This window comes from Dendrobates tinctorius, unplaced genomic scaffold (assembly GCF_039654945.1).
Source record: "Dendrobates tinctorius isolate UK_male_01 unplaced genomic scaffold, ASM3965494v1 ptg000003l, whole genome shotgun sequence".
Taxonomy (NCBI): Eukaryota; Metazoa; Chordata; class Amphibia; order Anura; family Dendrobatidae; genus Dendrobates; species Dendrobates tinctorius.
The window spans coordinates 99,949,551-99,967,149 of NW_027361671.1; the positions used below are offsets into that span (position 1 = coordinate 99,949,551).

The window sequence follows — 17,599 nt, forward strand, 5'->3', positions numbered from 1 at the left end:
TAACTTCCTGTTGTGACGAGCGTCAGCTTACGCTGAGTCGTTTCTTCTTTGAATGAGTGGACCCTCTGGGCCATGGCACCCACCTAGGGCGAGCTGACCTAGTGAGAATCACCCCCTATACAGGGAGTGTCAGGGGTAAGACCAAGGGGGTGAGCCACCACGGCAGCTGGACCAGACGGCCGGCTCAGGGAAACAAGACAAGGAGAGACGAGACGTTCAAAGAAACTTCATTTAAGGAAGGTTTCAGGGATAACATCAGGTACAAACATAACCAGAACAGGGACAACATAGCAAGGTGCGTGCAAGGGCACGCCAAGGTCCAAGCATGGTACGTGCAGATGGTAGGCAGAGGCACGATGACATCATACTCTGGACAGCAAGCGAAGATCAACCGGGACATCAGGTTCTGAAGCTCTGTAGGCAATCATCAGGATCCGGACATCCGAAAGTCAGCCAGGGTTCCATGCAAGGAAACAAGACAGGGTTAACGACATGATGCGTGTCAACAGACACGCCAGGTTCGAGTTCACAGGACGGAGGCCTGCGCATGCCAAGGGGCATGCCAGGGACGGGTACAAGGACGGAGACCTGCGCGTGCGAGGGCACGCCAGGGAGAGACAGGGTACGGTGGCATTGGAATCCGGGTGCAGGCATCGATCAACAGGATCCAGGAATCAGGCTGCGGACATCAGCTCCGGACATCAGGCCGCAGTCATCTAGGTCCGGACCTCTGGCAGCGGTCGGCAGGTTACGGAATCCGGCAGGCAGGACAGGGTTCAGAGCAGAGCAAAGTAAGCAAAAGAGATGTGCAAGAGTAGCACGAAAAGGCACAGTGCGAGAACCAGCGTGAGTGCAAGAGCGCACGGAGACCACGGCTGGGGGCACCGGCAGGTGGTACCGACGATGGCATTTGCAGGCGGGCACGACTAGAGGCGGTACTGCTGCGGGGCCACGCAGCCAGACCACTATTGCACTGGACGGGGCACGGTTGAGGCACACAGGCGAGCACGGCTAGAGGCGGCACGGCTGAGGCACACCAGACAGGCACAGGCAACCAGGCACGTGCACAGAGGCACGGAGCCACAAGGCAGGGTTAGGCAAAGGTACAGGACAGAGACGCGTGTGATACCGCACGGCAAAGCCTAGCCTCTTCCGGGTCAGGACCAGGGGAGAACTTCCTAGTTCAGATGCTCCAGGATCACAGAGTGCAGTCACATGATCAGGGTTTCAGACATGACAAGATGATCACCGAACCAGACAGTGCAGGATCCTAGGAAAGGTCACATGATCAGAGTTTCAGACATGACGAGATGATTGCAGAACCAGACAGTGCAGGATCTTAGGAAACATCACATGATCAAGGTTTCAGACATGACGAGATGATTGCAGAACCAGACAGTGCAGGATCCTAGGAAACGTCACATGATCAAGGTTTCAGACATGACGAGAAGATCACAGAAGGCAAAGCAGAAACGCAGGCATCTTGCAGCTCAGCAGACATGAGGTGAGTGTGCACACTGCTCTAGGGAACAAGCAGGATAGCAGACAAGATATGCGCATGCACATCACTCCAGGAGTTCTTGAGACAAAACAGACATGACAGACATGGCGGACATGACACCTGTCTTGATATGCTGACAACCCTGGCATCATCCGCCCCTACCTACCAAGCTGCGACCACCTCTGCCGTGACCCAACAGACTGCTAGCTATATGCTTGGCTCTGGATCCTGTCTGTCAGCTCCTCCACGCTATGGCGGTGACCCTGCCCTATGTTTAGGATTAATTAGTCAGTGCATGCTACACTTCAAACTCTTGGCTCATCAGTTAGTTTCCGACTGGGCCAAAGTGGCTTTCATCATGTCCCATCTCTCTGGCAATGCTTTAGCACAGCTGACGAGACTTGTCTACTGCTCAATTCTCTATGAGGGAAAGAGGACCCTCTTGTGTTGACACTCCAGTCTTTTCTAGAGGCCTTCCGGAAGGTCTTCACCTAGCCCAGTCGACCTTCCTCTGCAGCATTATCACCATTCAGGCCACGTCAGGGTAACATAACGAAGTCGCCTGGAATAATGAGGCTCTGGTGGGTACCTTATGGCAGGGCCTTTCTGGGCAAATCAAGGACGAGCTGTCCAGTCATGATATACCCACCTCGCTGGATGACCTGGTATCCTTGGCAAACCGGATAGACATCAGGTTTCTGTCATGATCCAGGAAAGGGTTTGTCTTTGGCCCATCCTGGTCAGACGGGTTAATTGTTTCTGCCTCTCTCTGGCAGAGGGCGGCTATTTAATGCTCACTTGACCTAGGTCCGGTGTCAGTTATACTCCTGCCCTCGGCTGAGTTAGTTGACCTTGTGCGTACGTATGCCTTGTGCCTGATAACTTGTTGCTTGTTTGGTTTTGATCTGGTTCTGTCCCTGTTACGAGTTCTGCCTGTCCCTCTTGTACTGCGTTACCTCTCTGTGTATGACCCTCTGCCTGTGACTTGACTATTCTCTGCTGGTCCCTCTGGAAGCGCACAGCCCTCACCGTGTATGAACCCTCGCTTGTCTGACCTGCGTTTTCCTCTCCTCTACAACAGTTTCCCTGCAGTAGGTACATTACATCATCTGCAGCAGTAGGACGCTAAGCCCCGCCCCCTGCAGTCACATGATCGTAGGTACTGGGACTCCTTACTATTTTCAGTGCCGCAGGTCCTGTCTGCTTGAACCATCATTACAGTATTGGACGCTCTCCCATAGTGTGGGTAAGTCACTCTGCTCTGCGTGGCAGTTTTCCGACGCTGACAGGGTCCTGACATTGGAGTCCGGACATTATAACTGACCGTTACCATTTTTTCTCTCCGCTCCCCTTCTCCTGTGTGTGTGATGGATCCTATGCACGCCCTTTCTGAGCAGGTAAAGCACCTGACTCAGATGTCTCAGAAACTCCTGGGGGAACAGCTAGCATTGGCTCAGTCTCAGCTGCTGATCGCTGACACTGTGCAGGGGATTTTATCACCGGGGGCTCGGGATGTTACATTAGTTTCCCCTGAGTCTCTGGTTAAGTTTCTGGAGATAAAAAGGAATTCAAAGTTTTCAAGGAGGGCTGTAAGCTTTTTTTCATTGAGACCACACTCTTCTGGGGATGAAAGTCAGAGAGTGGGGGTCATTATGTCTCTGTTAAGGGGAGCCCCCCAGGCTTGGGCTTTCTCCCTTCCGATCACTGCCCCTGAGTGTATGACTGTGGATGCATTTTTTGAGGCCCTGGGGCATATTTATGATGAGCCTGATCGGATGCATTTGGCTGAGGACATGGTGATGAGTGTGTGCCAGGGGAAGCACTCAGCCGAGTGGTTTTGCTCAGAGTTCAGACGCTGGGCTGCTGAGGTCTGCTAGAATGATGCCGCCCTCCGGGGCTTGTTCCGTAGAGGCCTGTCTGAACATCTGAAAGATGCCTTGGCTCTTCACCCTCCACCTGATTCCCTGAAGGAGGCTATGACACAGGCCGTCCGAATGGATCGCAGGCTACGGGCGAGGGGAGTGATGCAGATTGAGACCGCATTATTCTCCCAAGGAAGGGGAGCCAGTCCTACATTGGAAACCATGGAGATGGGAACCATCGACCTCAAGGAGAAAGAAAGGAGACAACGGCGCTTTGGAAAATGCTGTTTTTACTGTGGCGATTCTTGACATTGGAAAAAGGATTGCCCCTCCTGTCCACTGACCAACAAGCGACTGAGCCCGGGTGATTGTCATGGAGGTCATCCAGGCTCTCAGGTACCCTTTTCTCCATTTTCAAAAATATTGTTGCAAGTGGAACTTTGTTGTGGGAGTGTCTCCACATCCACTTCTGCCTTCGTGGATTGCGGATCGTCGTTAAACTTTATTGACTCTGACTTGGTGTCCAGGTGTAAGTTAGGGACAGTTAGGCTAGAGACTCCTATCCATGTTGTTGCCATTGACAAAACACCACTGGCTAAGAATGACATCATATTTCTTACAGAGGAGTTTCTCCTTAAAGTGAGTTCCTTGCACCAGGAACATATTTCATGCTTTGTTATGGACAACCTGCCTGCGGGATTGGTGTTGGGGTTCCCCTGGTTACAATTACATAATCCTGTGATTAATTGGGAATCTTGGGACATTGTTAAATGGGTTCCCTATTGTTCTGAAAAATGTCTTGCTACTGTGTCTGTGTCGTTCGTTGGGCTGGAAGGTATTCCGGAGTACCTAAAAGACTATACGGACGTTTTCTCTGAAAAAGTGGCTGAAATTTTACCACCACACCGCCCATTTGATTGTGTCATTGACCTGATTCCAGGTGCTAAATTGCCCAAGGCCCGCTTGTATAACCTTTCGGGTCCCGAGCGGGCTGCTATGAAGGAATACATTTCCGAGAGTCTCCGTAAGGGACACATTCATCCTTCTGTCTCTCCCGTGGCGGCGGGGTTCTTTTTCGTAAAGAAAAAGAATGCATGGGATGCTTATTTTTTGCATTTTCGCAGCAAAATCACGCTGTTAAAACCGCCGCAACAACATGAAAAAACCGCCACATGTGAATATAGCCTGAGAAGCAGCCATGAGGTAAACCCAGACAGGGGATATAACTCTGAGACTAGAGAGCCTGTGTACTGGACATTGCACAACCTGTGTGACCACAGGATAAGCAGAGTGAAGCTCTGTCATGGACGCTATGCTGTTTATATGAACTTTCTGTTGCTGTTCCTGGTTTATGATGCCTAATAAACCGCATGGACTGTTGGAGTTATGTTAAAAAACCTGTGCCAGATGTGATTTATTGGCTGCCAAGAGAGTATCCCCTACCCGAATGACAGCGCTACCTTACAATTGGTGGAGAATGCTATGGGCAGTGTTGTAGCCTTGTTGCTAGGAGCAAAGGAAGAGGACTGCAAAATTCGGTTGCTAAGGGCAACGGTTTCCAAAAGCACATGGTGCAGTGCTGGCAACGCTGAGCCAGGAGGGCTGACGGTTGTGAAAGCCTTGTGATGTACTGACCTGGGTCAGTGAGAAAGACTGTGTACCTGGAGGGTTCAGTGAGCAAGGTCCTGGAGGGTCAGTGTTGGGAGGTTCTGGGAGAAGAATCGGATCCCTGGAGCACATGGTATGACCTTGGACCTGGTGAGGCGTAAGTGTTGGACAGTCTCAGGCGGAGACGGATGTCCTGAATAGCACCCTCTGAGCCCATGGACCTGGTGAGGCCGGTGTGTTGGGAAACCCTGGGAGGAGGGTCGGCTCCCTGAATAGCACCCGGTGCGCTCTGTGTATTGGACGGTCTCAGGAGAGGAGACGGACGTCCTGAAGAGCACACAGACAGGACACGTGAGTTTTGTGTGGTGTGTTTTTTTTCTCTTTTCTCAAATCAGCTTGCGGTGGCTCAGGGGGGTCAAGAAGGTGACAAGCGGCTTGCTGTAACTCGGCAGGGTTACGAAGGGGACAAGCGGCTTCCTGTAACACGGCGGGGTTACGAAGGTGACATCAGCAGCTGTGTGTGAGCGGCAGCCGGTGGTGTCGGAGATCGGTGACAGCAGGAGCTGTGGTGGTGCCAGCAAGGACTTGTGTAGTATCGTAAAGGACATAAACTGTTTTTGGTGTGAACTGTGCTCTAAGGAGACCTATAGAACGGACATGGGAAAATCCCAAAAGAGGGCGGTGGCCCAAATCAGGGTGGTAGCCTAAAAGGGGGTGGAGTCCCAGAGGGGGGTGGTGACCCAAATCAGGGTGGTAGCCCAAAAGGGGGTGGAGTCCCAGAGGGGGCGGTGACCCAAATTGGGGTGGTAACTCAAAAAGGGGTGGAGTCTCAGAGGGAGGCGGTGGCCCAAATTGGGATGGTGGTCCAGAGAGGGGCCAGTGTGTCAAAAGAGGAACAGCAATGTTCTTGTATGAATTTTTCAGAATGTGGGATATTTCCAGATAACAACGGGCCACAGGTGTGTACCGTAATGCTTCACCGAGAAGGAGTCTCGGGTCGGCTGGACTCAAAGAGTCAGGTGACTCTGACAGGAACTCCTCTCACTTTCTGTCTGGCCGAGAAAATGGTTCAGGTTCGCTGTAAATGTGGGGTCACGGTGAACTATGCGGTAGGCAGAGTAATGTTTGAGGGGTCCACAAGTGGTGAGTGCCAAGGTGGCGGGATACCACCTGACTTAGTGTATGCCTTGGAGAGGGACCGGGACTTTGATGTGTTTGATGATGTATGGCAGGAGGTTGGAGACGTTCCTACTGATGTTGAGACGGTGACGGCTCCTGACGTGGACAGGTCAGAGGTAGATGTGACCGGACGAAGGGGTACGTCTGCCCAACGGACGGATCTGACGTTTCGTGACAGGACTGATGGTGACCTGATTGATAAGACGGCTGAAGTATTCACACGGTTAGTGGGTAACTGGAAGGATTACTCGACAGGCTGGGGTGACTCAGACTCTGGGTGTGACTGTGGCTCTGAGAGAGAAAGGGAGCACAGAATAGAAGAACTAGAGAAAGAAGTCTCTGAGCTCAAAGGTCACCTGTCAACGTGGCAAAACGTGAACAATACCCTTAGGGAAGAGATGGAAGAACTCAGTGGAGTAGTAAAAGGTCTTCTGCGGGAGAAGAACTTGGACGGAGATGTACAGCGGCCGGGTCCGACTGGTGGTGGGACGGAGCTGCCGGTGTCCGTCTTGGCAGAGGGTCATGAAGAGATGAGATCTTGTGAAGTTGAGGAGCTAAGAACTGAAGAAGACAGTCACCCGATCGGGTCAACTGTAGTGAGGGAAGTGTCTGTGGTAAAGCCAGAGCCTCCTGGCCAGGAAGAGAGCAAGGCCACGACCTTCAAGTCTGTGATTGATGTGCCCGAGGACATGCAAGAAGCCTGTGCTGAGGAAGGTGTCCATGAGGCTTTTAAAGAGGCGGTCAAGGCGTGTAAGGGGCACTGGACACCTGAGACTCGGCAGTTGGTGATAGTATCAGCCAGGTAAGACACAGCAAAGCGGGTAGCTGTCCTGAAAAACATGCATCTGCAATGTCTTCACGCCAAACATTTGGTCAGGCGGAGTAATATGTAAGCTGCTCGACGCCTAGAGTTAGCAAGGGAGGCTATGGATAGGCTGGGTTTGCGGAAAGATGTAGTTCCGGTACCCAAAGGTCTGATTGGGAGAATCATTAGAAGATTCGGGAAGGTAATGCAAGACCTTGTGAATATCTCCGGTGTGGTAAGGGTGAGGATCCCTCCTGATGATGAAGACCAGGTATTCAGTGAAGAGGGTAGGATTCCCATCATGGTGGTTGGCTTCGTGGAAAGCCTGAGAAACTTTCGGATGCTCTTGGAGTATCGAGTGGGGTACCTGCAAGAGATTGAGCAGTTGAGGCTGGACTGTTGGCGGATCAATAAAAAGGTACGGAACACCAGGTGGCGGCCGCCTTCAACCCAAGATGTAAGGACCCGAAGGGTTCCTCCAAGTAGTGACATGGCAGGTGGCCGAAGAATGTCAGCAAGTGGCAGTTCGACGGGCCGTACGAGGCTGAGAGACCTTAGTTCCTGTGAGACACTGAATGGGTCAGACTCAGGCCAGACAGTAGGCTCGATTAAGACTTATGACCGCACCAACCGTGAGAGCCGGTCAGTGAGAGAAAGGAGTGTGGTGACTAAACAGTGTCTGATGACGCAGACAGACTGTGACTGGAGGGCCAAAGATCAGGGCCGATATTCTGACCGCTGGGGGCGGGGAAGGCCTAACGTAGAGATGAGGCAGGATGACGGACGGAGACGGTTCTCTCGACCTGTGGGGCAAGGTGTAATGAGTGCCTGGTCACGAGATCCTGGGGTAATGTTGTGTGTTCAACCCCACAAGTTTGAACAGGGGGGGGTATGTGGTGTAGTGACCACTGTGTCCGCTAGGGGGCACTGTGTGGGTGTCCCAGGACAGGCGTATAAGCATTTCCAGTGTCCTGATAGGTGTAGGATGCTGAATCATCGTAATGTATCTCAAGGTGGGTGGCCTTGAGATGAAGACTTGTGTATGTGTTGATCAGCAGTGATACTGCTGAGGTTTCGTGCCAATGGGTTAGGGCGAGCCACCTACAAATCCACCCAGGGGTGTGGCTAGAATGTCATAGTAAAGAATGTATGAATGCTTGTAGGACCTGTGATGAGGTCATAGCCATGTGACCCGGTGGGCGTGGCTACGGACGATATAAGGTGGCCAGGGTAGGTCATATGAGTGAATGCTGGAACCCAGTTGGTCCGTATGAAAGGTTTCTTCTTGGCTGACGTGAGACCGACTGAAGGAAGATGGGTCTGCCTTCCTGTACATGTGAGTCGTGTGTGTGAGAGTTCCCTGGAGGGAATGAATGTCTGCAATGAGAAGCAGCCATGAGGTAAACTCGGACAGGGGATATAACTCTGAGACTAGAGAGCCTGTGTACTGCACATTGCAGAGTGAAGCTCTGTCATGGACGCTATGCTGTTTATATGAACTTTCTGTTGCTGTTCCTGGTTTATAATGCCTAATAAACCGTATGGACTGTTGGAGTTATGTTAAGAAACCTGTGCCGGATGTGATTTATTGGCTGCCAAGCGAGTATCCCCTAACCCGAATAACAGCGCTACCTTACAATATATATTATATATATATATACAGCTCTGGCAAAAATTAAGAGACCACTTTCCAATGTTCAGTTTGTCTGCTTTTTCACCTTATAGGTATATTTTTTAAGTAAAATGTAAATTGTTCTTTTAGTCTAGAAACTTCTGACAACGTGTCTCCGAATTTCCAAGCAATAGATTTTGGTTTTTTTTCTGACAAAGAAAAATGGTCAAAATTAAAAAAAACAGTACTTTCAGACCTCAAGTAATGCTAAGAAAACAAGTTCATAATCATTTAGAAACAACAATACTAATGTTTTAACTCAGGAAGAGTTCTGAAATCAATATTTTGTGGAAAAAATATTATTTTTTAAAACAGCTTTCATGCGTCTTGTCATGCTTTCCACCAGTCTTTCACACTGCTTCTGGTGCAAACATTTAAGCAGTTCTTCTTTGTTTGATGGCTTGTGACTATCCATCATCCTCTTGATTACATTCCAGAAGTTTTCAATGGGGTTCATGTCTGGAGAATGGGCTGCCCATGACAGGATTTTGATGTGGTGGTGTCTTAATTTTCTTCAGAGCTGTATATATATATATATATATATATATATATATATATATATATATACAGTATATAGTGGGTATGGAAAGCATTCAGACCCCTTTAAATTTTTTTGTTTCATTGCATCCATTTGGTAAATTCAAAAAAGTTCATTTTTTTCTCATTAATGTACAGTCTGCACCTCATCTTCACTGAAAAAAGACAGAAATTTAAGTCACATGCTGTCCATTTATTTGTGATACTCCTTGAGATGGTTCTACTCCATTGGAATCCAGCTGTCTGTGTTTAATTAAACTAATAGGACTTGATTTGTAAAGTCACACACCTGTCTATATAAGACCTCACAGCTCACAGTGCATGTCAGACCAAATAAGAATCATGAAGTCAAAGGAACTGGCCAAGGAGCTCAGAGACAGAATTGTGGCAAGGCACACATCTGGCCAAGGTTACAAAAGAATTTCTGCAGTACTCAAGGTTCCTTAGAGAACAGTGGCCTCCATAATCCTTAAATGGAAGAAGTTTGGGACCACCAGAAGTCTTCCTAGACCTGTCCTTCGAGCCAAAGTGAGCAATTGTGGGAGAGATAAAGAAGAACTCCAAGATCGCTGTGGCTGAGCTCCACAGATGCAGTTGGGAGATGGGAGAAAGTTCCACAAAGTCAACTATCACTGCAGCCCTGCACCAGTCGAGCCTTTATGGCAGAGTGGCCCAATGGAAGCCTCTCCTCAGTGCAAGACTTAGAAAAAGCCCGCATAGAGTTTGCTGAAAACAAATGAAGGACTCCCAGACTATGAGAAATAAGATTCTCTGGTCTGATAAGATGAAGATATAACTTTTTGGTGATAATTCTAAGCGGTATATGTGGAGAAAACCAGGCACTGCTCATTACCTGCCCAATACAATCCCAACAGTGAAACATGGTGGTGGCAGCTTCATGTTATGGGGTGTTTTTCAGCTGCAGGGACAGGATGACTGGTTGCCGTTGAAGGAAACATGAATGCGGCCAAGTACTGAAATATCCTGGATGAAAACCTCTAAGACAATGACCCTAAGCACACAGCTAAAATAACAAAGAAGTGGCTTCAGAACAACTCAGTGACCATTCTTGACTAGCCCAGCCAGAGCCCTGACCTAAACCCAATTGAGCATCTCTGGAGAGACCTGAAAATGGCTGTCCACCAACGGTCACCATCCAACCTGACGGAACTAGAGAGGATCTGCAAGGAAGAATGGCAGAGGATCCCCAAATCCAGGTATGAAAAACTTGTTGCATCATTCCCATGAAGAATCATGGCTGTACTAGCTCAATGGGTGCTTCTTCTCAATACAGAGCAAAGAGTCTGAATACTTATGACCATAAAATATTTCAGTATTTCTTTTTTAATAAATTTGCAAAAATGTCCTTATTTTTTTCAGTCAAGATGGGATGCAGAGTGTACATTAATGAGAAAAAAATTAACTTTTTTGAATTTACCAAATGGCTGCAATGTAACAAAGAGTGAACAATTTGAAGAGGTCCTTTGGTAATCTTCAGAATTAGTGCCAGAGGCAGCAAAACAGTCCCAAAACATCTTTGAACCTTCACCATATTTGACTGTATGTATTGTGTTATTTTATTTGTAGGCATCATTCCGTTTCTGGTACACAGTAGAATGATGTGATTTACCAAAAAGTTCTATCTAAGTTTCATCTGCCCACAAGATGCTTTCCTAGAAGGATTTTGGCTTACTCATGCACATTTTGGCAAACTACTGTCTTTTTTATGTCTGTATCTCAGCAAAGGCATCTTCCTGGGTTTACTGACATAGTGTTTCATTTTATTCAAATGTCGATCGACAGTTCTTGCTGACAGCGATGTACCCTGAGTCTGCAAGACAACATGAATACCTTTGAAACTTGATTGGGGCAGCTTATATACCATCCAAACTATCCTGAATTGCAGCCTTTCATCAATTTTTTTTCTGCCGTACACATCTAGAGAGATTAGCTACAGTGCCATGGGTTGTAAAATTCATAAATATGTTGTTCACCGTGGACAAAGAAACATTAAGATCTCTGTAGAAGGACTTGTAACCTTGAGATTGTTGATATTTTTCAACAATTTTGATTCTCAAATCCTAAAACAGTTCTATTCTCTTTCTGTTCTCCATGCTTCATGTGGCACACACAGACACACAATGCAAAGTTTGAGTCAACTTCTCCACTTTTTATCTGATTTCAGGTGTGATTTTCTTATTGCCCACACCTGTTACTTACCACAGGTGAGCTTGAAACAAAATTGTTACCTACAATTTTGGAAAAGTGCCAACAATTTTATCCAGCCCATTTTTGGGGTTTTGTTTGAAACTATGTCCAATTTGCCTTTCTTTCTAATTTTTTTGTGTTGTTCCATTACACACAAAGGAAAAAAATGTGTATTGCAAAACATGAGTAATTGGCCCCTGAATATTCAGAATATTCATTTCTCTTAAGTATCGGCACACATGACCGCAGGGCAGCAGCAAGAAGCTGGTAGCTGACAGTGCACGCTACTGAAGAGGAATGAATACTCACCACGATCTCCGATGAACAGTCCCAGTGAGTATTCCAGCAGTTGCCCTTCGACTTGCAAGCAGCACATGACGTCCCTGCCATGTGCTGCTTACAAGCATTAAGCAGCTGCTGGCACCGGAGCAGGACCCTGCGAGGGTGTGGAGGAAGGTAAGTATAATGGTTTGTTTTTTTTATTTTTTCTGATGGGGCCATGCATACCAGGAACGGGATGGAACCAATCATACCAGGATAAGGATGGGACAATCATACCAGAATAAGGATGGGACCCATCATACCAGCAACAGGATGGGGCCAATCATACCAGGATGCCAGAAAGAAATGAATATTAATTGCCCTCCACGCCCATGGGCGTGGAATGCAGTGCATATTCATTCCTCTTTAGCAGCGGGCACAGGAGTTAGCCGAGCCACTGGCTCCTGCCACTGTGACCCGCTGCTCCGCCGAAATCGCTCCCCCACCTCCCCACCACAGCCAGAGCCGGTACATCCGGACTATAAGACTCACCCCCATTTTCCTCCACATTTTGGGAGGAAAAAAGTGCGTCTTATAGTCCAAAAAATATGGTACATTTTCTAATTCAACTGTTCTATGTTTTCCAGGTTAATAAATATTGGAATATCTTCATCAAAATATTCAATGATGAAATATGTACAGTGTATTGACAGAGTATTCATACCCAGTGAACTTTTTCACATTTTTTAATATTATACCCACTAACTTAAATGTATTTTATAGGGATTTTATGTGATATACTAACACAAAATAGCAAGTATTTGTGCAGTATAAAAGGAAATGATAAATGGTTTTCTAAATATTTAAAAAATTTAAATCTGAAAATTGTGGTGCGCATTTGTATTCATACCCCCCAGAATTAAAACTTTGTAAGACTATCTTTCACTGCAATTACTCCTGTAAGTCTTTTGGGGATTGCCACTACCAGCTTTGCACGTCTAGAGGATGATATTTTTGGCCATTCTTCTTTCAAAACTATCTTTGGCTATGTGCCCACGTAGCGTTTTAAAACGCTCACTGAAAACCGGACTCCTTCCCAGAAATCGTGCGTTTTTTTCCGTACGATTTCACAGCTATTTTACCGCGATTATGATTGCGATTTTGCCGCGATTTTCGCGTGCGATATTCAAGCACTTTCCAAGCGATTTGAAGCATCGCTTGGAAAGTGATTGACAGGTTGGTCACACTCGTCAAACATAGTGTTTGACAAGTGTGACCAGGTTTTTACTATTGGCATCGACTGGGAACGCTTAGGCCGGGAATGCAGCGCGGGACGCCGGAAGGTAAATATACCCCGATTTTTTATTTTTTATTCTTTTTTTTTACAGGGGTATGGTACCCAGGGCCTTGAGGACAGTCTCCTCTCCTCCACACCGTGGGTACCAACTGCACATGAGACGCTTAACTTCCCGCATGGTGGGCATAGCCACATGCGGGAAGTAAGCGATTCTCATGCATTCCTATGGGTGCGGAATCGCGGCAATTGTTTGCGATTCCGCACAAAAGAATGAGCATGCTGCGATTTTTTCCGCGATGCGATTCCGCCGCGGAAAAAAGCGCAGCATTAGCATAGCATGTGCGGAATGCCATAGGAATGCATGGGGTGCGTTCTGTACACGATTTTTAAACGTTTTTGCAGCGTTTTCGCGCCGAAAATCAAGGCAAAAACGCTTAAAAATCGCTACGTGGGCACACAGCCTTTAGGTCAGTGAGATGGGATGGAGGCGTCTGTAAGCAACAATTTTCAAGTCTTGCCACAGATTCTCAACAGCATTTAAGTCTGGACTCGGACTGGTTATTCACACACATGGATATGCTTTGATCTAAACATTGTAGTTCTGGCAGTATGTTTAGGGTTATTGTGCTGCTGGAAGGTGAACTTATGCCCCGTCTTAAGTCTTTTGGAGCCTCTAACAGATTTTTCTCCACGATTGCCCTATATTTTATTCCATTCATGTCCCCATCAACTCTGACCAGCTTTCTTGTCTCTGTTGAAGAAAATCATCCACACCATGTTTGACTGTGATGATGGTGTTTTCAGGGTGATCTGCAGTGTTAGTTTTCCTCCGTACCTAGCGTTTGCATTTAGCTAAAAAAGTTATACTTTGGTCTCATCTGACCAGAGCAACTTTGTCCACATGCTAGCTGTGTCCCCAACATGGCTTTTTGCAAACTGGACTTCTTATGGCTTTCTTTAAAAAATGTATTCTTTCTTGCCACTCTTCCATACAGGCCAGATTTGTGGAGTATACAACTAAGTGTCCTGTGAACATATTCTCCCACCTGAGCTTGGATCTCTGCAGATCCTCAAAAGGGACGTGGGCCTCTTGTTTGCTTATTGCTTCTCTAAATTGTGCTCTCCTTGCTTGGAATGTCAGTTTAGGTGGACAGTCATGTCTCGGTAGGTTTGCAGTTGTGCCATACGCCTTCCATTTTTGGATGATGAATTGAACAGTGCTCCGTGAGATGTTCAGTGTTGGACTTTTTTTCACAACTTTATTCCTAACTTGTCTGGTGTGTTCCTTGGTTTTCATGATGCTGTTTGATCCTTAATGTTCTCAAACAAACCTCTGAGGCCTTCACAGAATAGCTCTAGCTATATTGACAATAAATTACACACAGGTAGACTCAATTTATGTACAGTATTATGTGACTTCTGGAGGCAATTGACCATTCAGGATTTTATTTAGGGTTATCAGAATGCAAATACACGTCACAATTTTCAGATTTAGATTTTTAAAATAATTAGAAAGCCATATGTAATTTCCTCTAGACTTCACAAATACTTGCTACTTTGTGTTGGTATATCACATAAAATCCCAATAAAATACATATAAGTTTGTGGGTGTAACATGAAAAAATGTGGAAAAGTTTACAGGCTATGAATACTTTTTCAAGGCACTGTATAATGGAGGTATTATGAGATATTATGATTTATTATGACATGTCACACAGATGTTCACATTTTATTGATTTTATGAGACTTGTCTCTTAGGTAAGTTGTCCCTGAGTAGGTGTCATAGATTTCCAAAATTATTAAAAATCCCATGGATTGTTCATGATGTCCTATGTCATAGGAGTTTGTAAGAGAAATGAAAACAATACTAACAGGATAGTAAGCAAAAGTCAACACTGTTGTTTATTCCTCCTTCTCTTCACCATGGGTGATAATATGCACAAGATTTTTGTAGTTTAAGTTTCCAGTCACGTCAGGTGGGAAAGCTGTGAACATCTGGTCCACCTTTTAAAAAAATAAAGAACAAAAGAAAGTCAAGAAATTTATATATTTACTTGTGTTTCTGCAAATATTGTAACAATAGTTTTTTTTTTAAAAAGTGTCCCCTGACTAGTTTTGCATCCAACAGGAATAAAGCATTACAGGGCACCCATTGAAATTAGTGGGCTGACCATGCAGCACATACAATAGATCTTACAGACCAAGATTTCTGTTTTGTATGGGCTCTTTCTTATGGCTGATAGAGGAGACTCTAAATATGGGAAGGGCACTCTCAATTTTCACAATTCCTTTCTATTATATTGAAAAATGTTTCATCTTAATCAAGCAACCATTTTGCTACCTGGCTTCTGGGAATTTTTCGCTCGGGTCTATAAGCTTCCTTTTTTTATGTTGAACCTGCAATGTTACATTGAGAAAGGCCAAATAGAAACAAACACCCCTTTACTAAAGTATGTAAGGACACTGCCAAATCTTAAAAAGAAGTCATTTTCATACTCCCTATTACATATCCACTCAACAAGAAAATTCAAGAAGCACTCCTCCTCTCAAAGTTTTTATCCTGTTAATATATTGCAGTCATTATATTATATGGTAGTGTGTACTTACAATTGCTCATTTTGCCTTTCCAGCTATGGTAATTCCTCTCTTTTCTCTACGTAGAAACAGGAAGTCTCTTGTCTCTGCATTTACAATTCCCCTCCTCAACTCCTGACCCAACTGCTCCCTTCTCGCCCTGCCAGAGACTTTTCCAGTGACTCATGAGTCATGCAGGGACTGACCTCCTGTTACTACATAGAAAGGATTCCTCTAGACAGTTTTTAAACATGGGATGTCATAAAAGATAAGAATTATCTGGGTAGAAAGGCAAACTGAGCAATTGTAAGTACATAGTTCCATATAATATGATGAGTGCAATATACTGTATTAAGGGGATAAAAACTTTGATGGGAGGAGGAGTGCTTCTTTAGGCTAAGTGCCCACATTGTAGAAATGCAGCATTTCCGCATCTCCCTGCCGTGGGTAAAACGCATGCGGAATTCACATGCGTTTTCCCACAAAACACAAGCGTGCTGCAAGCGTTTTTAGCTTGCAGAATGCTTACGCTTTCCAAGCGATTTGAAGCATCGCTTGGAAAAGTGATTGATAGGTTGGTCACACTTGTCAAACATAGTGCTTGACAAGTATAATCAACTTTTTACTATTGATGCTGCCTATGCAGCATCAGTAGTAAAAGATAGGATGTTAAAAATAATAAAAAAAATTAAAAATATGGTTATTCTCACCTTCCAACGGCCCCCGATCTCCTCAGCGGCGCTCCCAATACGTTCCGTTCCCAGGGATGCTTTGCGCGATGGACCTTTGTGACGTCACGCTCGCGAGATCGCGATGTCATCTCAGGTGATTCACGCAATGCATCCCTGGGAACGGAAAATGCTAGCAGCGTGTCTGAGAGGCAGGAAGGCTCTGGGGACCATCAGAGGGTAAGTATATCCTGATTTTTTATTTTAATTCTATTTTTAACAGGATTATGGTACCCAGGGCATGGAGGAGAGTGTTCGCTACTCCAGACCCTGGGTACCATCCGCACATGAAGCACAGCAACTGCGGAATCCCATAGGATTGCATGGGAATGCGTTTTTTAAGCGTTTCCGCTGTGGCAAAAGCACAGCGGAAACACTTAAGAAACGCAACGTGGCACACAGCCTTAATGTTCACACGATGTGTTTTTTGGTGTATGCCCCTAATGAAGCCCAATGCACGTTTGCTCTCAAGGTGTTTCAGAAAATGACTGAATTGACTAAAGGAGAAAAGATTATATGTGGAGACTTCACTGCTCCTATAGATAGAGAGATGGACTGACCTAGTAAATTAACCCATTTTAGGAGGGACCTGAAAGTAGTAGTGAAGGAATATCATCTCCATGATTATAGGAGATATTCCCATGCTACGGAGCGTGACTATACATTCTACTCCTCCCGTCACCGGACATATAGTAGAATAGATTATTTCTTGGCTTACAATACGACTCTAAATTGATGCAGATCAGCGAATATTGGATTGATTTCGTGGTCAGACCACGCCCCGATATTCCTGAGACTAACTCTACGTCATCAGTCTAATCCTTCTGCTAGGTGGCAGTTAAATACATCCTTATTGTTACAAAGCAAGGTGGTAGAGAAAGTACCGACTGAGCTCCAACATTACTTCCAGTCGAACGACAATGGAGAAGTCACAGACAAGTCCTTGTGGTCGGCTCATAAAGCCATAATTAGAGGCATCTTTCTGTAACTAGCTTCCTATCTGAAGCATAAAAGGGAATCCAGCAGGGATACTTTGTTAGCCCTGCTTCAACAATTAAGAGTCTTTAAACAAAACAGTGATCACACCAGCTCTGTCTGATGAAATCTATAATATCCGATTCAAACTACGAGAAAACCTGTTGTCGCTATATGAATATAATCTTAAGAAACTTAAAAGTAATTATTATGCAACAGGAGACAGAGCTGGGGCGCTGTTAGCCCGTAGAGTTAAAAATAGAGAGAGACGAGCTAGAATTGACCATTTGGTAGATTAACAAGGGAAATGTATCAGAAATCCATTAGAAATAGTAAAGGTCTTTGCTAATTACTATAAACATCTCTATAATCTAGTGACAAATCCCACCACT

At 45.8% G+C, this 17,599-nt stretch overlaps 1 protein-coding gene across 1 annotated transcript in view; it reads right to left on the bottom strand.

Annotated features, from left to right (window-relative positions):
• Positions 1-14,359: 14,359 nt before the first annotated feature.
• Positions 14,360-17,599, bottom strand: part of MYL2 (myosin light chain 2) — a 32,975-nt gene continuing 29,735 nt past the window's right edge. The window contains exon 7 of the mRNA XM_073579135.1: positions 14,360-14,934. Coding sequence (XP_073435236.1) covers positions 14,833-14,934 — 102 coding nt within the window. The 3' untranslated portion in view covers positions 14,360-14,832. The remainder of the gene's footprint in view (positions 14,935-17,599) is intronic.